This window comes from Trichechus manatus, unplaced genomic scaffold (genome assembly GCF_000243295.1).
Source record: "Trichechus manatus latirostris isolate Lorelei unplaced genomic scaffold, TriManLat1.0 scaffold00150, whole genome shotgun sequence".
Lineage (NCBI taxonomy): Eukaryota > Metazoa > Chordata > Mammalia > Sirenia > Trichechidae > Trichechus > Trichechus manatus.
Genome location: NW_004444086.1, coordinates 3994797 through 4019685, shown reverse-complemented (window position 1 = coordinate 4019685; position 24889 = coordinate 3994797). Strand labels below are relative to the sequence as shown.

Genomic DNA, 24889 nt, shown 5'->3' with positions numbered 1-24889 from the left:
GTTTGGGGGCGGGAGGGGGGGACCAAAGGGGGATACTTGCCCTGGGCGTAAGTCCAAGGGGGTGCCAAATGAGGCACAGAATAACTTTCTAAAGTACCACAAATATGAAAGGCACCTGACTGAGACAATAGGACAAGAGGAGGGAAGGTGTTTCTGCTGATGCATCGCCTCTATCAATGTCTATTAGTCTTCAAATGGGAGGGGTGGTGCACAATTTAGAGATTGCCCCTGGGTGCTCATCACTCTCACTACACCCCTGGCCATGGAGGCTGGATGAATGCCCAAAACTATTGCACTGAGATGATCTTTAAACCTTACACCAAAATATCCCCTAAAGTCTTCTTCAAACCAAACAATACTTTAGCTTAACTAGTAAAAAAAACTCTGCCTTGGGCATTATGCTCTTTACAGAACTATCTTTATGGGATCAAATTGACAAGAGCAGCTCTAAGGATTTGATAGGAGAAACTTAGGGGGCAGTGAATTTATATAACTGGGGGAGGAACAACCCAGAAAAAGAGGGTGAGAATGGTTGCACAACTCTAAGAATGTACTCAGTGTCAGTGAATGGTACGCGTAGAAACTGTTGAACTGGTGTACGTTTTGCTGTGTATATTCTCAACAACAACAACAAAATAAGTAAAATGTTAAAAAATAATAAAGAGAACCCTATGAAGCACAGTTCTACTCTGACACATATGGGATCACCAAGAGTTGGACTCAACTCAACAGCAACAGGTGTGGTGGCCGACCCAATCCCACGACCATACAGTAATCAGTAGCAATATAGGGAAGGGGTTGAGTGCATGGACACTGGTATCGTATGTGCAAATTCTGACTGCCTCACTGCCTAGCCTCCTGGCCTTGGGACTTGAGGGAACCTTTCTGTGTCTGTTTCCCCATTTGTGAAATGGGTATGAAAATGGTACTTACCTTGGAGGGTGATGTGAGAAACTAAATGAAATAATCCATGCAAATTACTTCAAATGGCACCAGGAGCTTCTTAAGGTCTCAGTCAGTGTTTGCTACTATCAACTTACTCGTTCATTGACATTGATTGAGCACCTATTGTATACCAGGCATCACTTTAATTTCTACAACCTTTTGGACCATATTTAAGACACAAACGCATAATGAGCACCTACTCCATGGCCTACACTGGTGGGTATTTCATATGTTTATCTTGTTTAATCTGCATTCTGCAGTGATGAAAAGAAGATACATAAGAAGAAAATCAGACACCATGACATAAAATATACTTTTACATATTACTTCCATATTGTTTCACCTAAGATGTACTGTCTGCTCTGGAAAACACTTCCAAGGCAGAATTTGTGACCACTGCTCATCTCTTGAAACATGCAACAATTTACAAAACAGAGACAGTAGTAATTCCTTAGGAAAGCTGACCTTCAGCCCAACCATGGGGAAATGATTTAGTAAATTATTATTTATGAATGAATTCTAAGTTAGACCGCCATCAAAGTGATGCTTTTTATAAAGACTACATGGCAACCCAAAGCAAGGTGTACAATTATTTTTTAAGCTGCAGAACTTGGGATAGAAAATTCTGCACCCTCTCTCTGAAATATTGATAAGAATGTACATACACGTAAAAACGGCTGAAACAGAAGATGTTCTGTTATTATATTTTACCACAACTTTAAAAAAATTACCCAGAAAATCAAATCCCCCCAAGCCTTCTCTGGGGGACCCTGGCCTGGCAGGCTTTCCTGACTCTTCCTTTGTTATATAACCTGCCACACAGGATTCGCACAAAGACGGCCAAGGAGACACACAGTCTCATTTCATACTGGAGGAAGCTGAGGGACCAAGCCTCAGAGATGGACTCAAGTTCACCTTGACTTGCTGGGCAACTCTGCAGCAGCTCACCCTGCCCTCCACTTGCTAGATGTCTTGATGTTACAGATTTTCACAAGTTCAAGGCAACATACCCCCTGGGATACACTAGCCTTGCAGTGACCCCATGTGTGTCAGAGTAGAACTGTGCTCCATAAGGTTTTCAACGGCTGATTTTTCGGAAGTAGATTACCAGGACTTTCTTCTGAGGTGACTCTGGGTGCATTTGAACAGCCAACCTTTTGATTATCAGTCAAGCACATTAACCATTTGCACCACCCAGGAACTCCTTAACAGGAACTAAAAAAAACCAAACTAGTTGCCGTCGAGACAATTCCGACTCGTCATGACCCCGTGTGTGTCAGAGTAGAACTGTGCTGCATAGGGTTTTCAATGGCTGTGATCTTTGGAAGATCACCAGACTTTTCTTCCAAAGCACCTCTGGGTGGATTCGAACCTCCAACCTTTTGGTTACTATCCAAGCACTCAACCATTTGTGCCACCAGGAACTCTAAGAGGAACAAGGATAACATAAAGGAACTCAGTGTAGTTTACCTGCAAGAGAGTATGTACTGTGTGGGTAACAGGGAAAACCCCTTCAGTGGCTGATAAGCATTCAGAAAATCCAATGAAGTATCCAATTTTAAGGCATCCTAGGATGATGGTAATGACTGCAAACAGTGAGATGCTACCTAAATTTGGGGGAAACACACATACACGTGTTAATATGCAATGATGTCATTTCAAAATAACTTACTAATACATTATACAACTCGCCCGAGAAACTGAAAACTGGAAGGCAGGTATTGTGTCCTGTGCATCATTGTACCCACCAACACACCTATCTCAGGGTCTGATGCAAGACACACAGTCAACAAAGACTGGGTAACTCAACAGAAGTCTTCTAGAAGCTTTTCCAGAGCAGGGTGATCTGAGAGTATCACTCTTCTACTAAAAATCTCAGTTGGCTTCCTGCTCTCTAAAGAATAAACCCCAACCCCAAGAGTATGGCCCCCAGACACCCTTTTAGCTCAGTGGTGAAGTTACTTCCGAGGTTCACTGTTCAGCCTGGGAGTGGACAGCCCAGTAAAACCAAATGAGAGTAACGAGGTACAGGAGTCCAGTGACAAGGCCCAGAAGGCAGAAGGGGAGTAGGAAGCTGATGATAGGGAACACAAAGTTGAGTAAGGATATTGTTGATGTGTTGTGAGATTGTTAACCATTGTCATAGGGCAACATTTGTAGTAACTGTTAAATGGGAGACTATTTTGTCCTGTAAGCCTTCATCTTAAGTGAGAATGACAGAACAATTAGAAGAACGTAGTCAATGTCACTTAAATGTGTATGTAAAAATTTTTGAAATGGTGTATCTTTGGCTATGTGTATTTTCACCAAAAAAAAAAAAAAGTTGAGAATTTAGAGGGTTAAAATGTTGTGGGGTTGTTAACCAATGTCATAAAACAGCATGTGTGCTCTGTTACATGAGAAACTATTTGTTCTGTAAGCCTTCACCTGAAGTACAATAAAATATTTAAAAAAAAAAAAAAAGAATAAACCCCAACTTCTACGCACACACAGTTGTTGCTGTTGTAGCTGTTGTCATGTCCACCCTGACTCATGGCAACCCCATGCACACCAGGATCAGACCATTGTGATCCATAGTGTTTTCACTGGCTGATTTTTGGAAGTAGATCGACAGGCCTTTCTTCCTAGTCTGTCTTAGTCTGGAAGTTCTGCTGAAACCTGTCCAGCATCATAGCAACACGTAAGCCTCAACTGAGAGATGGGAGATGGCTGAAGTTGAGTTGCATTGGATGGGCATGGAACTTGGGTCCCAGCCAATGCACCTCAAAAGCAGCCATCACCCAGGTTCCATTCCTGGCCAGTGGACCTCATGCACAGCCAACACTTATCTGTCACCGGAGGCTTGCGTATTGCTATGACACTGAACAGGTTTCAGCAGAGCTTCCAGACTAAGATGGACTAGGAAGAAAGGCCTGGAGATCTACTTGCAAAAGTCAACCAATAAAAACCCTATGGATCACAATGATTCAATCTCAAAACCGAACACGGAGGTGGCACAGGACCGGGTAGTGTTTCCTTCTGTTGTGCAGGGGGTTGCCATGAGTTAGGCGCTGACTCGACAGCAGCTAACAACAACAGCAGTGAAACCTGAATACAGTGTGGAGTTTAGTTAACAGAAGTGTACCAGCGTTGGTTCCTGAGTTGTCACTAATGTACCATAGCAATATAAGATGTTAATAATACGAGATACTGGGTAAGGGCATATGGCAATTGTCTGTGCTATCTCTGCAACTTTGCTGTAAATCTAAATCACAGAAAGGGCCTATGCTGCATAAAGTGAAAGAAGGTGGCATTCATATTGTACACCCAGCATGGTTTGGACCAAACCAAAACCAAACTCATTGCTGTCAGGTTGATTCCGACTCACAGCAACCCTATAGACAGAGTAGAACTGTCCCGTAGGGTTTCCAAGGCTGTCATCTTCAGAGAAGCAAACCGTCACATCTTTCTCCCACAGAGTGGCTGGTGGGTTCCAATTGGCAACCTTTAGGTTAGCAGCTGAGCACTTAACCACTGCACCACCAGGATTCCTTATGGTTTTTACCAAAACTCATTTCCATCAAGTTGATTCCAACTCATAATGACCTCATAGGACAGAGTAGAACTGCCCCCATACGGTTTCCAAGGAGCCACTGGTGGATTTGAACTGCCGACCTTCTGGTTAGCAGCCAAACTCTTAACCACTGCACTACCAGGGCTCCTTATGGTTTTTACCAGAAAGCAAAAATGAATAAGTAAAAATCATGCATGTGAAAAAATTTGGAGAAAAATACACAAAATACATTAAGAAGGAACTTGTGGCAAATTTTTAAATTAGTGAGGAAAATGCACTGCTCATAAGGACTTCATCAATGTCAAAGTCTTGAATCCCCCTCCCAGACCAACATTCACACATTCACTCCCACGGGCAGGACGAAACTGGTTTGTGTGTGACATGCATTAAGAACCATGAGTCCTAACAGTGAACTCTAACGTTACAGCTCCAGCCCAAGAAGGCTCTAGTGAAAAGTAACACGATCGCCTGGCATTTTGTTTCCATTGCTCAAAGAACTGTGGAAATCACGTGAAGTCCCATTTTTTTAAATCCTGGAAAGACCCCAGTGAAATCAGAGACTTTGTGAAGAGTGGAGATTCAGTCCCAGGGCTTTGAAATAGTTTGACAAATGTATGGTTCGTTCTGATGACAAACACAAACGGCAAGACAAGGCGAGGCAGCCTGGTCGGGGTGGTGTTGTGGATTGAATTGTGTCTCCCGAAATATGTGTTGAAATCCTGTCCTTTGTACCTGTGGATGTAATCCTGTTTGGAAATAGGTTTTTTCTTTGTTATATTAATTAGACCATACTGGAGTAGGGTGAGTTCTAAATTTAATCACTTCGAAGTTATAAAAAGAACAGATGAAACCTGTACACCAATGTTCATGGCAGCATTTGTCACAATAGCCAAAAGGTGGAAACAACCAAAATGTCCATCAACAGATGAATGGATAAACCAGATGTGGTATGTACATACAACGGAATACGACTCAGCCATAAAGAGAAACAAAGCCCTGATACAGGCTACAACATTGATGAACCTTGAAGACATCACACTGAGGGAAATAAGTCATTCGCAAAAGGATAAATACTGTATGATCTTACTTGTATGAAATAGGCAAATGCATAGAAACAGAGATTATTAGTGGTTACCAGGAGTGGGGGGCGGCGCGTGTTTGCTTAGGGGGCACTGGGTTTATATTAATAAAAACCAAAACCAAACCTATTGCTGTGAGTTGATTCCGACTCACAGAAACCCTATAGGACAGAGTAGAATTGTCCCATAGGTTTCCAAGGAGCGGCTGATGGATTCGAACTGCCGACCTTTTGGTTAGCAGCCGTAGCTCAGTATAGCTCTTAACCACAGACTCAACAGGGCTCCAGTTCATATTAATGGTGGTGGAATAATTTGGAAAAGGATAGCAAGAATGGTTGCACAACATGGAGAATGTAATCAATGTCACTGAATTATACACGTAGAAATTGTTGGACTGGTGAACATTTTGTTGTATTTTCACCACCATAAAAAAGAGAGAGAGAGCAGATTAGAAGCAGATACACATACACGTGGGGAAGACAGACGCCACGTGAGGATCGTCCACAAGCACAGGAACACCAAGGTTTGTGGACAAATACCAGAAACTAGGAAAGAGGCTCAGAGAAGGAATTGACATGGCTGAGACCGTGAACTGTGAGACAATAAATGTCTGTCTTTAAAGCCACCCCCTTGTGGCATTTCTGTTATGACAGCACTAGGAAACCAAGACAGGTGGGAAGAACACAGGCCTGGAACGAAGGGGACCTGCACAACTGGGCGGGGCACGCGCGACGGGGCGTGGCCTGGCTGTGCCCCTAATGGAATGTGTGGGTTTGGACAAGTCACTTCCCTGTTCTTAATCTCAGTTTTCCCATCTGTAAAATGGCCTGAAGCAGTGGCATCAGAATCCCCTGGAGGCCTGAGACTATGGCCCTAAGACACCCTTATGACCTCGAACTGAAGCCCCCAGAGACCACCTTTCAGCCAAACAATAGACAGGCCCATAAAATAAACAATAACACCCCGAGTTGCTTAGAACAATCAGTTATAGGAGATCAAAAGGACACTTGCCCAAAAGCAAAGATGAGAAACTCAGGAAGGGGTAGAAAAATCTGGAGGAAAGGAAACAGGGAATCTAAGGTGCAAATGGGGAGAGAGCTGACACTTGGAGGGGAATGCAACCAATGTCACGGAACAGTTTATGTACAAACTATGGAATGGGGAACAAACTTGCTCTGTTAACTTTCACTTAAAGCACAATAAAAATTAAAAAAAAAAAAAAATCCCCTGGAGGCTTGTTAAAGCAGACTGGCCTCACTCATAGAGTTTCTGGTTCAGTAGGTCGGCGGAGTGGGGGGGCCAAAAATTTGCAGTTTCTAACCAGTTCCCAGATGACGCTGATGTTGTTGGTCTGAGACCTCACTTGGAGAACCGCTGGTCTAGAACATCTCTGGAGATGACATTTCGAGGGCTCTGTGATAAACACAATGGCTCCCATAGCTCAGGGGTTAGAACACTGGTCTTAGAAACCAGGGGTTGCAAGTTCAGAATCTTGCTGGAGCCTCACAGGGAACTTTGCAGCCCTGGTGGCACAGTGGTTAAGAGCTTGGCCACTAACCTACAGGTCGGCAGTTCAAATCCACCAGCTGCTCCTTGGAAACCCAATGCGTCAGTTCTACTCTGTCCTATAGGGTTGCTAGGAGTCAGAATCGGCTCGACAGCAACAGGTTTTGGTTTTTTTGGTTTGTGAAAAATACTTCACATACCTTCTCACATTCTTGAAGTCCTTCCTTCCTTCACTCATCCATCCATCCACTTACAGATTCTTTCATCCATTTATTTATAGAACAAATATCTGGGGGACTCCTAATATGCATGAGACATTGTGCCAGGGGCTCAAAGACAAACAAGATTGCTAGAGAAACAAAAATATATACAAGCATAATGTTGCATAAGTTGGGGTGTGCACAAAATACAGAGGGATGCCCTGCACCAGGCTTCTCATCTGCAGCATGGGAAGTCAGAGGAGAGTGGAAGAATCATTGCAGTCCACTGTGAGAATAGGAATGCAGCCCGAGAATGCTATTCGCAGCTAAGATGTCGCCTGTTTCTCAGGACAAAAGACAGGAAGATATTTGAAGATATGCCAAATGTAATTTATTCAACAGCTATTTATTGAGCACCAGCTATGGGACAGGAACCATCCCAGGAACTGAGGATACAAAGATCAATAAAATATCTTTTCTCATGGAGTTTAACATTCTAGTAGGGAAGATAGGAAATAAACAAATAAAATAATATATGAGAAATATCAGGGAATGATAAACACTACGAAGAAAAGTAAAGCAGGGAAGGGGGTTGAGGTTGATGGTGAATGGTCAGGAAAGGACTCTCTGAGGAGGTGACAGGTGAACTGAGAACAGCAGGATGTGAGAAAATGTTACTTACATAACTCATCTGAGAATATTTGACCAAGGGCTTTAACCAAACAACCAGTGAATTGAAAGAGAGTCTTCAAAACTGGGGAAGATGAAGAGGACAGGAAACAATAATAAGCAATTAATTTTGCAACTCTGCAAAAGATTGGAGGGGTGGATGAGTATATAATGGATGGATGGATGGATGGATGGGTGGATGAGTTAATGGGAAGATGAGTGGATGGATGGATAGATGGATAGATGGATGGATGGATGGAAGGAAGGATGGATGGATGGATGGATGGGTGGACGAGTTAATGGGAAGATGAGTGGATGGATGGATGGATGGATGGAAGGATGGGTGGATGGATGGATGGATGGAGAAATGGATGGGTGATGAGTGGATGGGAAGATGAGTCGACGGATGGATGTGTGGATGGATGAATAGTCCAAGGAAATAGTGCCTCGTTTAAAAAAAACACTATGAAAATCTCATAAAAGACTCATAAAACTCATAAAAGAAAAAATTTGGGAGTGATTATTCACACAAAAAGAATTGCTGTGAAAATTAATGGGGACAATGCTTGTACAGTCCTTGGCATTCTGAATGCACTCAACAAACGAAGTTTTTATTCTAAGGATCTCAGTCCCATAATGTTGTGTTAATGACACTTCTCTGGCTTTGAAAAGAGACAGAAAGAAGCAAGGAAAAAAACTACCATTACAGTTTCAATCTTTTAAAAGAATAGAAACCAGATCCTGGTAATTAATGAGGTGAAACAGCTAATTCACTGACAGTTTTCACGTCATTGTACACACTGGGCAGGTATGAGATACTCAGGGTACTGTCACTGCTTGCAGATTAAATCTGTCCCTTTATTTAGCAAAAGAACCAAACTCAAACCCATTGCCATTGAGTTAATTCTAACTCATGGCGACCCCACGTGTTGTAGAGTAGAACTGCTCCATAGGGTTTTCTTGGCTGTAATCTTTACAGAAATAGATTGCCAGGCTTTTCTTCCACGGTGCCACTGGGTGGATTCAAACCACCAACCTTTAGGTTAGCTCTCAAGTGCAAACCATTTGTTACCAGGGACCTTTAGCAAAAGAAGAGCTGGATTAGCAATCCACCATTACTACAAAATTTCTAAGTATGTCACTATTTTTTTTTCTGAGAGCCAGTCTTCACTTTCTAACACCCAGCAGGTAGAAGAGAATATTTCCTCCTCACAGAGATGCCTCACTGCCCTTACCACGATCCCAAAACTTCCTCTGGAAAACCTCAGGACCCCAAATTCCACAGGCTGGCTCTTTGCAGAGTACCAGGCTTCGAAGACTCTGTCCTTAGGGCCAGCACCAAGTGGGCAGGGTTCCTGAGTCAAACCTGTCTTTCCAGCTTTGATTCCTGGGGAACCTCACTCCCAGCTGTGGCTGCTCCCCCTTGGCACTGTCTCCTCCACGTTCTTTCGAGATCATTAGCTTTCTGCTTCTTTGATGAATTGAAGCAAGCGATGGTGCTTTGTGAACTCCTTGACTTGGCATTTCCCAGCTCTCCTTCCCATCCCAGAGGCAGACTGGGATTCTTCCTTTACTGATGAGGAAACCGGAACTCAGAAAGTTGACAAGATGAATAAGCTAAAGAGGTGAACGAGCTGTTTCTCCTCATTAATTACCAGGGTTCTGTTTCAATTCTTTTACAAGGCTGAACTGGTAATGGTATTTTTTTCCTTGCTTCTGCCCTTTCTCAAACTCTGAAACATGCAGCCAAGACTTCCTTGGCCAGCACCATTGCCATTACTTGCACTGTCTCACTTGAATTGCTTTGTTCTTATGGGAGTAATTTACTGAGCATTTAAACCACCACCACAAGTCCCTGAGTGGCGCAAACAGTTAACACACTGCCACTAACTCAAAAGTTGGAGGTTCAAGTACACCCAGAGGGACCTCAGGAGAAAGGCCTGGCACTCTACTGCCAAAACGTCAGCCATTGAAAACCCTGTGGAGTACAGTTCTACTATGGAGTTGCCATGAGTTGAATTGGACTTGACTGCAACTGGTTTAGTGGTAAACTACCACCATTTACTGAATACCTACTTGTCCTCCTCCTTTCTCTCTCTCTTGCTTCAGTTATTCCATCTCTACCTGAGTGTCTAATGTTGTTGTTGTTAGGTGCTGTCGAGTCAGTTCCAACTCATAGCAACCCTATGTATAACAGAACAAAATGCTGCCCAGTCCTGCGCCATCCTCGCAATCGTTGTTATGCTTGAGACCATTGTTGCAACCACTGTGTCAATCCATCTCATTGAGGGTCTTCCTCTTTTGTGCTGATCCTCTACTTTACCAAGCGTGATGTCCTTCTCCAGAGACTTTTCGCTCCTGATAACATGTCCAAAGTACATGAGACAAATTTTTGCCATCCTTGCTTCTAAGGAGCATTCTGGTTGTACTTCTTGTAATAGACATCTCATATTAACATATCCACAAGAGAAATCTTGATTCTGCATTCCCACCTCTACACCTCCTTCTTCTCAGCCTTGGGAAATGGCACCACTGTGCTCCCAGGGACTCAGGCCCAATCCTGGAAGTCTTCCAGGATTCCACTCTTTCTCTCATGTCCCTTGGCTAACCCATCCAGTGCATCCGCAAGTCCTGTCCGCTCTACTACCCACTTCTCATTGCATCCACCCCTATGCCCTGGTCTAAGCCCTCATCAACTCCCCACTCCTCAGGGATCTCCCTGCCTCATTCTTACCTCCTCCTCCCTACCTTTACAATGTACATTAGATCATGTTTCTCCCCTGGTCAGAACCCTCCATTGGCTTTAGACCACCCTAGACTACAAGTTGAACTCCAGACAGTGGCTTACAAGGCCCTACATCGTGTGGTCCCTCCCCTCTCCCATCCAAAATCATCTCCCCTTACTATTAAATCTCAGGTCTTCAGCATCCAAACATTCTTCTTACTCCTCCAACACACCAAATTCAGTCCTGTCTCTGGGTCTTTGCACATGCTATTCCCTCTGCCTGGACTGAATTTCCTCCAAATCTTTGCAGGACCAGCCCCTTCTCGGCATTCAAATCTCTGCTCAAAAGTGACCTGCATCATTCTTCAAAACCTTGAACATAGAACTACAATATGACCCAGCAATCCCAATCTTAGGTAGATACCCAGAAAAGTGAAGGCAGGAACGAAAACAGAATCCCATACACCAATGTTCATCACAGCACTTCTTAAAATAGCCAAAAGGTGGAAACAACTGAAATGTCCATCAGCGGTTGAATGGATAAACAAAATGTGGTACATACACACAATGGGATATTACTCAGCCATAAAGAGAAATGAAGTCTCATGCATGCCACACATGTATGAACCTTGAAAACTTATGTTAAGCAAAATAAGTCAGTGGTAAAGGGACAAATACATATGATTTCACTTATATGAAATAAGCAAATATCTAGAAATCAAAGATTATTACTGGTAACCAGCAGGTCTCCCCTTCCTCGGCAATTCTAGCATATTCCGATGCCTTGCTGTTATGGATTGCATTGTGTCCCCAAAAGATTTATGTTAAAGTCCTGACCGCTGGTAGCTGAGAACGTGACCTTGTTTGTAAAGAAAGAGGGTCTTTGAAGACACTATCAGTTAAGTTAACACAAGGTGTTAGTGGAGTAGAAACCAAAAAACCAAACTGTTGCCATCGAGTCAATTCCCACTCATAGTGACCCTACAGGACAGATTAGAATTGCCCCCACAGGGTTTCCAAGAGTGACTGGTGGATTTGAACTGCTGACCTGTTGATTAGCAGCCAAGTTCTTAATCACTGTGCCACCAAGGCCACCAATCTATGACTGGTGTCCTTACAAAAGAGAAGAGACACGGAGGGAAAACAGCCATGTGACAATGGAATTACGCTGCAGCCATAAGTCAAGGAGGAAACCCTGGTGGCAGAGTGGTTAAGAGCTTGGCTGCTAACCAAAAGGTTGGCAGCTCAAATCCACCAGCTGCTCCTTGGAAACCCTATGGGGCAGTTCTGCTCTACGAGTTGGAATCAACTCAATGACAACAGGTTTTTTGTTTGTTTGTTTTTGTTTTTTTATTTATAAATCAAGGAACACCTAGGACTACCAGAAGCTGGGAGAGACAAGAAAGGATCTTCCTCTAAGAGCCTTCAGAGAGAACGTGGCCCAGCCAACACCCTGAATTCAGACTACTAGCCCCCACAACTGTGAACCAATAAATCTCTATTATTTAAAGCCACCTACTTTGTGGTACTTCATTACAACCACCCGAGGAAACTAAGACACTTGGCAGAACCAGGTACGAAGCCCCAGCTTTCCTCGACGCTCTACACTGCTTCATTCACCTCCAACCTCTGGAAGGCCTATTCTGCGCCATCCCTCATGCAGGGCAGTAGGGAGGCCAGAGCTGGTCTCTGTCATCAAGAAGCTCATAGTCTCTCCCATAGGGGAGACAGAAAATGCCTTCAGCATGAGGGGGCTGTGACAGATGGAATTCAGAAGCTGTGAGAGCCCAGAGGATGAACACCTGATGCAGTGTGGGGTTGTGGAATGAAAGGAAGGGAAGGAGAGAGAGGGAGGACGGAAGGGGAAGAGGGAAGAGAGAGGGAAAGGGCATGGGAAGGGAAGAAGAGAAGATGTGAGAGAAATGGAGGGAGAGACAGGGCAGAGGAGAGAGAAAAGGAGGCGGGGCAAATGGACGGGGAGAGAAGAAAGGGAGAAGTAAGGAAAGAGGGGGAGCAAAGGGGAGGGAAGAAGGAAGGGATGGGTGAGAACAAAGGGAGGAGGAAGGGAAGAAGGAAGAAAGGAAAAAGGGAAAGATGGAGGAAGAAAAGAAGGGAAGAATGGGAGAAAGAAAAGAAAGGATCCTTCCACTACTGCAAAGCATAAGTAAAGACCCGTGTTGCATGTAATATTTTTTAGCCTGTGTAAGTCAATATCCTCAAAATAACATTTCATGCCCACCTTTTGTTTGTTGTTTTTTTGTCTTATATGGCACTAGAGTCACTGACCTCTTGATCTATGTACAAGTTCCTCATGAAGGGGATACTTGGTGGTTTAAAGTAAGGAAAGGTGTGCATCAGGATTGTATCCTTTCAACATATTTATTCAATTGTATGCTGAGCAAATAATCCGAGAAGCTGGACTCTATGAAGAAGAACACAGCATCAGGATTGGAGGAGGACTCATTAATGACCTGCGTTATGCAGATGACACAACCTTGCTTTCTGAAAGTGAAGAGGACTTGAAGCACTTACTGATGAAGGTCAAAGACCACAGCCTTCAGTATGGATTATACCTCAACATAAAGAAAACAAAAATCCTCACAACTGGACCAATAAGCAACATCATGATAAATGGAGAAAAGATTGAAGTAGGATTTCGTTTTACTTGGATCCACAATCAACACTCATGGAAGCAGCAGTTAAGAAATCAAACGATGCATTGCACTGGGCAAATTGCTGCAAAAGACCTCTTTGAAGTGTTAAAAAGCAAAGATGTTACCTTGAGGACTAAGGTGTGCCTGACCCAAGCCATGGTGTTTTCAGTCGTCTCATATACATGTGAAAGCTGGACAACAATATAAGGAAGACCGAAAGAGAATTGACACCTTTGAATTATGGTGTTGGCAAAGAATATTGAATATACCATGGACTGCCAAAAGAAGGAACAAATCTGTCTTGGAAGAAATACAGCCAGAATGCTCCTTAGAAGCAAGAATGGTGAGACTGTGTCTCACATAATTTGGACTTGTTATCAGGAGGGATCAGTCCCTGGAGAAGGATATCATGCTTGGTAAAGTAGAGGGGCAACGCAAAAAGGGAAGACATTCAACGAGATGGACTGACACAATGGCTCCAACAGCCAGCTCAAGCGTGACAACAAATGTGAGGATGGCGCAGGACCAGGCAGTGTTTTCTTCTGTTGCACATAGGGTCGCTATAAGTTGGACCTGACTCGACAGCACCTAACAACAGATTCACTGCCATTCATAGGGAGTCACAAAACCATACTAAAAAAAAACGAAAACAAAAAAACCCTGATTCCATCGAGTCGATTCCAACTCATAGCAGCCCTGTACTGTAAATCTTCCTAAAACAACTGTGTTCAGAACTGGAATCTGGACCACCTTGGAGTTGGTTCCAATTGTTCCAGAGGCAAGATGACCTAGACACAGTCCCTGAGCCACCGTTAGGACTATTGTTCGTTGCTGTAGAGTCAATTCTGACTCATGGCCACCCCATGTGTGCAGAGTAGAACTGCTCTACAGGGTTTTCAAGGCCGTGACCTTTTGGAGGCAGATAGCCAAACCTGTCTTCGAAAGTGCCTCTGGGTGGATTCGAATTGCCAACCTTTTGGCTAGTAGTTGAACGTAATTGTTTGTGCACCACCTAGGGACGCTTCCATTAGAACTACAGGTACATAAACCTGTTCACAACTTTCCCTGGCTTAAAGCCTTGCCATGACACCACTGACCCCATGATGAAAGCAGCACTCAGCATCCTGACATTCAAGGCTTGCTAAGATCTGACCCAAGCTGGCCCCAGCTGGCCCCTTTTATCCCCACTTTTGTCCCCACTCTGTGCTCCAGTCATTCTGTCAAAGGCTTTCAGTTCCCATCACAATATTTCATGCCTCCATGTCTTTTCATATGCTGTTCCCTGCTCCTGGAATGCCTTTCCCACCCTCCCACCTGCCCTTTTGTTTTCTCAAGCCCCTCTCCATTGCCTACCAGTGAAGCCTTTCCCACCATCCCCTTTGTGGTGACCACACACCTCAGTGAACCCTTGTTGTTCTTGTTGACGTATCTGTCCCCTCCATCACCTTGGGGGAGCTCTGTGACACTGGGGCATGTTAAATCTCTTAGTCCAAAGCCACCACAGGGTCTGGCTAGAGTCTCATTCAGATTACAAGGCTCCTATCCAGATGTTCATACACGCAGCAGAAATTGAGAAGGACCCAGAGAGCTGTCATGGTGGCCCACTGGAGGGAGCAGTCATTCCTGCAGGCGCTTGGAGAAGGAGGCATCTGGGCCAGACCCTTGAAGGGGCGGTGGAAAGAAGAACCAATGTGTGTGGACACCTCCCACATCTTCACACCCCCACATCCTCCCACACCCCACTCTGCTAGCTGTCATCAAATCCTATCAAGCTGACACTAGGGTTCAGGAGGATGAAGTAACTTGCCCAAGGTCATGCAAGGAAAGTGAAGATGTAAATTCACTCTAAAATTTAAATTCAGGTCTAGCAAGCAGACTCGAGGGCAGATGTGTAATGTGATTGGTGTGAAATGCACTTGGCCCCTACCTGAAGGTTTCCCAGACAGTTGCTTTCTTCCAAACTGGACTTCCCACTGCCTCCTCCCTTTGACCTGCTTCAGGTCTGTCTCCCTTGCAAGAGTGAAGGAGGAGGGGAGGGTTCCTATCTTGACAATCTTTCAATCAATGTGTTTGAGTACCCAGCAAGTGCTGACACCCCTACTGCCCCAGCATGCATTCACTCATTCATTACTTCATTCATCCCACCTGCATTCTATTAGCACCTTCTCTTTGCCAGACCCTGTGGTGGCTTTGGACTAAGAGATTTAACATGCCCCAGTGTCACAGAGCTCCCCCAAGGTGATGGAGGGGACAGATATGTCAACAAGAACAACAAGGGTTCACTGAGGTGTGTGGTCACCACAAAGGGGATGGTGGGAAAGGCTTCACTGGTAGGCAATGGAGAGGGGCTTGAGAAAACAAAAGGGCAGGTGGGAGGGTGGGAAAGGCATTCCAGGAGCAGGGAACAGCATATGAAAAGACATGGAGGCATGAAATATTGTGATGGGAACTGAAAGCCTTTGACAGAATGACTGGAGCACAGAGTGGGGACAAAAGTGGGGATAAAAGGGGCCAGCTGGGGCCAGCTTGGGTCAGATCTTAGCAAGCCTTGAATGTCAGGATGCTGAGTGCTGCTTTCATCATGGGGTCAGTGGTGTCATGGCAAGGCTTTAAGCCAGGGAAAGTTGTGAACAGGTTTATGTACCTGTAGTTCTAATGGAAGCGTCCCTAGGTGGTGCACAAACAATTACGTTCAACTACTAGCCAAAAGGTTGGCAATTCGAATCCACCCAGAGGCACTTTCGAAGACAGGTTTGGCTATCTGCCTCCAAAAGGTCACGGCCTTGAAAACCCTGTAGAGCAGTTCTACTCTGCACACATGGGGTGGCCATGAGTCAGAATTGACTATACAGCAACTAACAATAGTCCTAACGGTGGAATGTAATGCAGACAGGAGACTACTGCAATGACCCACAGAGGCGTGGTAGGTGGCGGAAGTAGAGGGGGCACTTGCCCCCAGGCCCAAGTCCAAGGGGGCGCCACAGGAGAAACAGAATGACATCCCAAGGAGCCACAAATATGAAAGGCGCCTGACAGAGGCAGCCAGAGTAGAGAGAGGAACGAGTTTCTGCTGACGTGTAGCCGCCATCAACGTCTGTTCCTTTTGAAATTGCAGGGAAGGGGTGCAATTTAGAGATTGCCCCTGCGCGCTCCTTACTCTCCCTAAGGCTCTGATGATCCAGGCAGTGTCTTGCACCGAGTAAAAGAGCTTAATAAAGAAAGAGAAAAAGAGAAGAAAGGTCAGGAGGGAAAACCAGAAAAGAAAGTCCGAAGGCAGACAAAGCTGCAGCAAAGAAGTCAAAGGAGGAAAGGGTATTGAGCTACTGCATGGTTGCAGCTAGCAGGTGAGCGGGCAGGCAGGCTGGGTGCGCTCGCCTGGGACTCACCGCGGAGCCAGCGCGCCCCAGCTTGCGCGTCCTTGAGGCGGATGAGGCGGCGTTGCGCGGCGCTGCGGCCCACGTACCAGAGCATCCAGAGCAGCTGCAGCAGCATGAGCGCCGTGAGCACGCAAAGCAGGGCGCGTTTGCCCACGCCCTTGGCGTGCACAGCCCAGGCCAGCAGCAGTAGCAGCCCTGCCACGAACACGTTCAGCCCGTACTGGCTGCTCAGCGCCTCGGCCAACTTCTGCGGGACGCTGGCGCGGGAGGCACACCGCCGGGGACCCGGGGTCCCTGCGGACTCTGCGGTCCCCGACGGCCCCAGCTCCAGGGTGCTGGTCACCGGCCCCTGGCCCCCGGGCATCTTCAGAGCCGGGCCCTAGGCGCGTCCCGGGGCGGCTGCGCCCCGCCTGCTGTCGCTGGCACCTGTCCTTGCCCCGATGTCCTCCGCCAACCAGCCCCCACTCTGCCCAGCCACCGACGCCTGCACTCCCTGTCTGCCTCTTCGCCCTCTGCCAACGTCCCCACCCAGCTCCGCTTACGGAAGTCCCCCACCCTGGTGCCTCAGCTGACCCCAGCTGACCCGGCTTCTAAGCGCCCCCCTGACGCCCACCTCCGTCCGCTCGCTCCCCAGCACCCGGACAGCCCCCGCCCACTCAGCAACCCACGCCGGCCGTCCACTCCGGATCCCACTCGATGGCCCAGATATCGAGGCAGCCCTACCTGCCGCCCGCCCACCCTCCACACCCCTGTCCCCGCCGACTGCTCTGCCTGCGCAGGGACCGCCCGCCCCCGCCACCCTAGATGGCAGAGGAGCCTCCTGCCACCTCCCGGCTCCCGGAAGAGGAACGAGGGTTGCCTGAACCAGCCCGAGAGGGGGACTTGGGGGCGAGGGCGGGGCGCAGGGTCCGTGGGGCGGGGCTGTTCCCAGCGTCTGCGGCGGGGTCTCCGGGTCGCTGTGCTCCTGTCTCTGTCCTCGCGCGTCGGTCCGTCCGCCTGCTTGCCCGCTTGTCTAACTGTCGCCTGCCTATTGGTTTGTCTTTCGGTCTGCCTGTCTGTCTGCCTATCTGCCTGCCTGCCTGTCTGCCTGCCTTTCTGACTGTCTACCGCTGGTTTGTCTGTCAGCCTGCCTGTCTGCCTGCCTGTCCGTCTGTCTGTCCGTCTGCCTATCAATCTGCCTGCCTGTATGACTCTTCATCTCTGTATATTTCTCTGTGTTTTCTCTGTGTAGGTCACTATCTGCGGCTGTCTGGCTATCTGCCTGGAGCGGTGTCTGGGGGGAGAGGGGACACTGTCCCTGGATCTGGGAATGGGAGGAAGGGACTGTCTTTTTGTGCGTCTCAGTGTTTGTCTGTCTGTCTGAAGTGCCTGTGTCTGTCAGCTGGGAGGTGCCCAGATGCGCAGTAAGACTTGGTCCCTCTTCTTCCTCTGAGTGAGTGGGAAGCTGCTTCTGGACAAGGGTCGGGGTGCCCTGGGGTCCGCCCTGCACCGCGGGTGCGTAGCGCCTCTGCAGCCTGCCCTGGCAGGAGTGTGCCGGCCAGGTGCCCCACTCCGATCCCGCTTTGTGAAGGGAGGTGCGAGGACGCCCTGCAGAAGAGCCGCCTTGAGGTTGGGTGTGGCTGAGAGGAGCGGCTGGGTGTGCTGGGCGGAGCAGGGTGCTGGGAGAGAGCCAATGCAGGATCTGAGCCCCAGAGAAGGCAGAGCCGGCCTCCTGGGTGCCACCTGTGCACCCACACAGGGCCCTGCTCCAGAAGACACCCTTCACACCGTTGGTTTAATACATTGCTGTTGCCGTCTTGCAATTCTTAATAGTTTTTGAACAAGGGGTCCCACGTTTTCCTTTTGCCTTGGGCCCAGCAAATTCATAGCTAGTTCTGACCGGGAAGGGGTGGGGGGAGCCCTGGGGCCAGAAGAAGTCAATCCAGGAGCCTTCTTTGAATTCATTCATTCATTTGATCAGCACATACAGATCCAAGACGGAGTCATTTGCCAGGCTCAGTTCTAAGTGCTGGAGATTCAGTGATGAATAGCAAGCTAGTGTTCAGGTGGGACAAACTTTGTAGACACATATTTCATATTTCCCAGCTTATTGGAAATTGAGGAGCATCAAAGATGTGGCATAACCTGGGCCTGCAAAGAAATCACAGCCCAGCAGGGGAGATGGAGTAGGTGGGGCCCTGAGAGCAGGGCTGCCAGGACAGGGCTCTGTGGGGAGCCCTGAGCCCACCAGGAAGAGGGAGGGGTTCACAGAGGAGACAACATTTCTGCAGTCTTTATACCTGGGAGTAGGAGCTGGCCAGTTGGGATGGGGCAGAGGTAGGGGAGGATGTTCTACAGAGAGGATCCAGCATGTGCAAAGAAACGAAAGTGTAAAAACACAGGTTGTAATCAAGGAATAGAGCCCCTGAGTGATGCAAATGGTTAATGTGTCAGCTGCTAACCAAAAAGTTTGACCATTCGAATCCACCCAGAGATGCCTTGGAAGAAAGGCATGGTGACTACTTCTGAAAAACCAGCCATTGAAAACCCTGTGGAGCGCGGTTCTACTCTTACACACGTGGGGTTGTCATGAGTTAGAATGGACTCCATGGCAACTGGTTCCTCCATGTCAGACGCTGAGCCAAGGCTCAGTGGTAGAGGCGGCCAGCTGTCCATCAAACACATGTCCTCCCCCCACCCCACAGTGGAAAGCTATTACTGGGAAATGGCTGCCAGCAGAGATGCTAATTCCCAGTGCTCCTGCATTTAAGTGGAATGTGTGGCTGTGTTCTGCCAGTGGAGTGTGGACAGAAGGGATGTGTGCCACTCCTAAGCCCAACCCATGAAAATCTCCAACCAATCCTCCATGGTCTCTTTTTCCCCTTCTACAAGCCAGATGTGGACACTCACACCCAGGGCAACCGTGGGAGCCTCACGCTAAAGATGGCAGACGCTGTCAGCCTGAGTCCCCAGTGACTAATGAAGCAGACACCCTCTGCTGAACTTGGACTTAACATGAGTGAGACATAAATTTCTACTGTGCTGAGCCACTACAGTTTTGAAATGTATTTACTATGGCAACTTTTGTTATTGTTAGTTGCCCTTGAGTGGGCTCCAACTCATGACTACCTTCTGTATAACAGAAGGAAATGTTGCCCGGTCCTGTGCCATCTTCATGATCGTTGGTATGTTTGAGTCCATTGTTTTGGCTATTGTCAATCTATCTCATTGAGGGTTTCCCTGGTTTTCATTGACCCTCTACTTTACCCTGGTGGTGCAGTGATTAAGAGCTACAGCTGCTAACCAAAAGGTTAGCAGTTTGAATCCACCAGCTCCTCCTTGGAATCCCTCAGGGCAGTTCTACTCTGTCCTATAGGGTTGCTATGAGTCAGAATCCACTCGACAGCAACGGGTTTGGTTTTGGTTCTACTTTACCATCCATGATGTCCTTTTCTAGCAATTGGTCTTTCTTGATGATGTGTCCAAAGTAAAGACATCAAAGTCTCGCCATCCTCACTTCTAAGGAGCATTCTGGTTGTATTTCTTCTAAAACAGATTTATTCATTCTTCTGGCAGTCCACGGTGTACATGTATTCAATATTCTTCACCAATACCACAGTTCAATGCATAACTTAGCATTACTTGTTTAGAGTACAAAGATAAATAATACTTCCTGTCTGAAAATCATATGTGACACCTTTCTCTGGGCTACTTCGATTCATTTTCATAAGCAGTGAAATGGAAGTTTCTAGACACCAATAGAGAGAGACTGTCTCCTTTATTCTCTATTCAAGATAATGTTAAACCTCATTCAAAGATCTACCCACACTGTTTTCTCTCTTCTGCTGATGAGATTTTTCAAAAGTCTGAGTGACACAGGACCCCCACTGTCTTAGGACTGACCCATAGTTGGTGGTGGGCAGATATCGGTGTCTGCTTCAACTGGGGGTCCAGAATGCTAGGCTATGATGACATCCAGGCCCATTGCACTCACTTCATTTGGAGCAGGTCAATCCCACTTTCATCCCATGTAAGAATTGATCACATGGTTCATCTCAGTGTGAGGGACACTATTCTGTTGTGGTCCACCGGGTTTTCATTGGCTAATTTTCAGAATTAGATTGCCAGGCCTTTCTTCCTAGTCTACCGTAGTCTGGATTTCCACTGAAACCTGCCCACCATGGGTGACCCTGCTGGTATTTGAAATACTTGGTGGCATAACTTCCAGCATCACAGCAACACACAAGCCACCACAGTGCAACAAATTGACATATGAGTGGTGAGCATAACCATGGTACATTTATCAAAACTGAAAATTAACACTGACATAATATTGCTAACTGAACTACAGACTTTGCATTCAGATTTTTCTAGTTTTCCCACTGTGTCATTTTTCTACACAGATCTTTTGGAAAACACTAGACATGAGCTCTAGGTGGATACTAAATCCTGGGGATTGGTGGATTCTTTTGCTGGGATATTCATTCTTTAATCAGGAGCTCTGTTGTGCCAAATACCATGGCAATGATAAGACAGTTCATTGAGTGTACAGATGGTGACGCTAGAAGTATTGTGCGCAGGAAGGCAAAAACATTTAGAACATGTGTCTAATCCAGCGAGGGCAAATGTTTGCTCCCTCTGTGATGGGAAAAAAAAAAAAAAGTTGCCATCAAATTGATTCCAACTCATGGCAAACCTGTGTGTGCAGAACTGTGCTCCACAGAGTTTTCAATGGTTGATTTTTTGGAAGTAGATCACCAGATCTTTCTTCTGAGGTGCCTCCAGGTGGATTTGAACTGCTAACCCTTCAGTTAGTAGCCAAGTGCTTAACCATTTGTGACACCCAGGGACATGATGGAAGGGGTCTGATATAATCAACCAGCCACCAGGCACTTCTCCCCGGCCAAAGGTGCCATATCAGCAGCTCAGTGTTGGTCCCCACTGTTGGTAGCTGTCCTGGTTATTTATTGCTGCTGTTATATTAAACTACCCTAAACATAGTGGTATATAACAACATCCATTTTATTATGCTTATGGACCCTGTGGGTCGGGATTTGGAGAAGACACAGCAAGGATTGCTTTTCTCTGCTCTGCAATGTTTAGGGACTTAGCTGGGAAGACTTTAATGGCTTTAATGGTGACTCAAATGGCTGGGAATGGTATCATCTGAAGTTTTCTTCATTCACATTCTGGTACCTGGACTGCTTCTTGTTGTTATTAGGTGCCCTCGAGTTGGTTCCAACTCATAGCGACCCCACGTACAAAAGAATGAAACACTACCCAGTCCTGCACCATCCTCACAGTCATTGCTGTGTTTGAGCCCATTGTTGCAGTTGCTGTGTCAATCTATCTTGTACCCGGACTAGGATAAATCAAAGGTTGGGCTCAGCTGGGACTATCGACAAGAGCACCTACACATGGCCTCTTTATGTGGCTTGAATCTCTCCAGTCTTGCATCTGGGTGTTGAGAGAGAGCATCCTAAGAGAGAACATCTGGAGAGCAAGTGTTTCGAGAGAACTAGGCAGAAGCTCAGTCCCTGGGTGGCACAGTTTGAGTGCAGCTACTAATGGAAAGGTTGGTGGTTCAAATCCACCCAGCAGGACTGTGGAAGAAAGGCCTGGCAATCTACTTCTATAAGATTACAACCATTCAAAACCCTATTGAGTGCAGTTCTACTCTGAAACACGTGGGGTTGCCATGAGTTGGAATTGACTCCAGAGCAACAGGTCTGTTTGGGGTGTTTTGGTAGTCAGAAGCTGCATGGCCTCCTATGATCCAACCTTAGAAGTCACATGGAATCCCTTCTGCCATACTCCACTGGTAAGAGCAGCAACAAGCCCACCCAGATTCAAGGGAAGGGGATATGGATCTCCCTTCTCAATGGGAGAAGTGTCAAAAAATTTAGGGTGCTGTATTAAAATCACCACAGCAGATCCGGTGCTCAGCAGTAGTGTTAGCCAGGCCAGCCTTGGTGAGCGCAGCTCTGGGCTGCAGAGCCTGTACCCAGCTCCATCCCTGCCATCATGCGCTTTGAACACCGGCTACTGAGCAAGCGCTGGAATGGCTCTTGGCCAGTTGTTCTGGGGAAAGCGCTGCCAGCTTGGACGGAAAAAGACAAAAACAAAATGAAGAGTCCTCTAGACCACAGACCTTTTCTGGGCAGGAAGCAGGATGAGAAGGCTACTCAATTCCAAAACTCAGTTTTCTTACAGAAAAAGGAAGGATGATTCAGAAGATGGAATACAGGGCCCCGAGTGCATAGCCAAGTGCTTGGACACCTTCCTAGGAAGCAGTACTGGTACTTACTTGCGATATCAAACTCAGTTAAAAATACCCGCTGCTGTCGAGTCGATTCCAACTCATAGTGACCCTACAGGACAGAGTAGAAACTGCCCCATAGGCTTTCCTAGGTTGTAATCTTTACGGGAACAGATGGTCAGGTCTTTTCTCCCACAGAGCCGCTGGTAGGTTCAAACCACCAACCTTTCAGTTACCAGCTGAGCACTAAAGCACTGTGCCACCAGGGATCCTCAGTATTAAACCAGTACAGGGAAATCTCAGCTCCCCTTCCCCGGTCAGTCCAGACCCCAGCTGCCAGTGCAGCCATTTCTCTCTCATTCCCATCCACCCAGGGACAGGTCAGCGAGTCCCAGCCTGCACTCTCTCTCTCATCCACATTCACTCGAGAGCTAGGTCAGCGACACCAGCCTCCTTTCTGTTTCTTAGGTCCTATAATCCCTTAAAATAACTCACACCCACAGCTATCTAAGATACTCCACTGGTCTCACCCCATCGGCAGCAAGGGAGAATGAAGGAAACCAAAACTACAAGGGAAATATTAGTCCAAAGGACTAATGGACCACAACTACCACTGCCTTCATCAGACTGAGTCCAGCACAACTAGATGATGCCCAGTTACCACCATGGACTGTTCTGACAGGGATCACAATAGAGGGCCCTGGACAGAGCTGGAGATAAATGTAGAACAAAATTCTAACTCACCAAAAAAAAAAAAAAAAAAAAAAGACCAGACTTACTGGTGTGACAGAGACTGGAAAAACTTTGAGAGTATGGCCCCTGGACACCCTTTTAGCTAAGTAATGAAGTCACTCCTGAGGTTCACCATTCAGCCAAAGATTAGACAGGCCCATAAAACAAAATGAGATTAAATGTGCACACCAGCCCAGGGGCAAGGACTAGAAGGCAGCAGGGGACAGGAAAGCTGGTAATAGGGAACCCAAGGCCAAGAAAGGAGAGTGTTGACATGTCACGCGGTTGGTAACCAATGTCACAAAACAGTATATGTGCTAATTGTTTAATGAGAAGGTAGTTCTGTAAACCTTCATCTAAAATACAGTAATAATAAAAAAAAAATTATACCCATCAACAGATAAATGGATAAACTATGGTACATACACACAACGGAATACTCCCCAACAATAAACAACAATGATGAATCTGCAAAACATCTCACAACATGAATGAATCTGGAGGAATCTGGAGGGCATTATGTTGAGTGAAATAAGTCAATCACAAAAGGACAAATACTGTATGGGACTACAATTATAAAAACTCTAGAAAAGGTTTACACACAGAAAGAAACAATCTTTGATGGTTACGAGGGAGGGGAGGGATGGGGAGAGAAAAACACTAACTAGCTAGTAGATAAGTGGTAACTTTGGTGAAGGTTAAGAAAGTACACAATTCTGGGGAAGTCAGCACAATCTGACCAAGGCAAAGTCATTGTCTTAGTCATCTAGTGCTGCTATAACAGAAATACCATTAGTGGATGGCTTTAACAAAGAAAAACTTATTTTCTCACAGTGTAGTAGGCTAGAAGTCCAAATTCAGGGTGTCAGCTCCAGGGGAAGGCTTTCTGTCTCTGTCAGCTCTGGAGGAAGGTCTTTGTCATCAATCCTCCCCTGTACTAGGAGCTTCTCCGTGCAGGAACCCCAAGTCCCAAGGACACGCTCTGCTCCCGGCACTGCTTTCTTGGTGGTATGAGGTCTCCCCATTCTGCTTGCTTCCCTTTCCTTTTATCTCTTGTAAGATAAAAGGTGGTGCAGGCTACACCCCAGGGAAATTCCTTTTACATTGGATCAGGGATGTGACCTTAGTAAGGGTGTTACAATCCCACCCTAATCCTCTTTAACATAAAATTACAATCACAAAATGGAGGACAATAATGCAATACTGGGAAT

The 24889-nt window shown here is 46.5% G+C and overlaps 1 protein-coding gene across 1 annotated transcript in view; it reads right to left on the bottom strand.

Annotated features, from left to right (window-relative positions):
• Positions 1-17072, bottom strand: part of OTOP1 (otopetrin 1) — a 42413-nt gene extending 25341 nt beyond the window's left edge. The window contains exons 1-2 of the mRNA XM_004385917.1: positions 16718-17072; positions 2416-2552 (exon numbers count right to left, since the gene is read on the bottom strand). Coding sequence (XP_004385974.1) covers positions 2416-2552; positions 16718-17072 — 492 coding nt within the window. The remainder of the gene's footprint in view (positions 1-2415; positions 2553-16717) is intronic.
• Positions 17073-24889: the final 7817 nt, after the last annotated feature.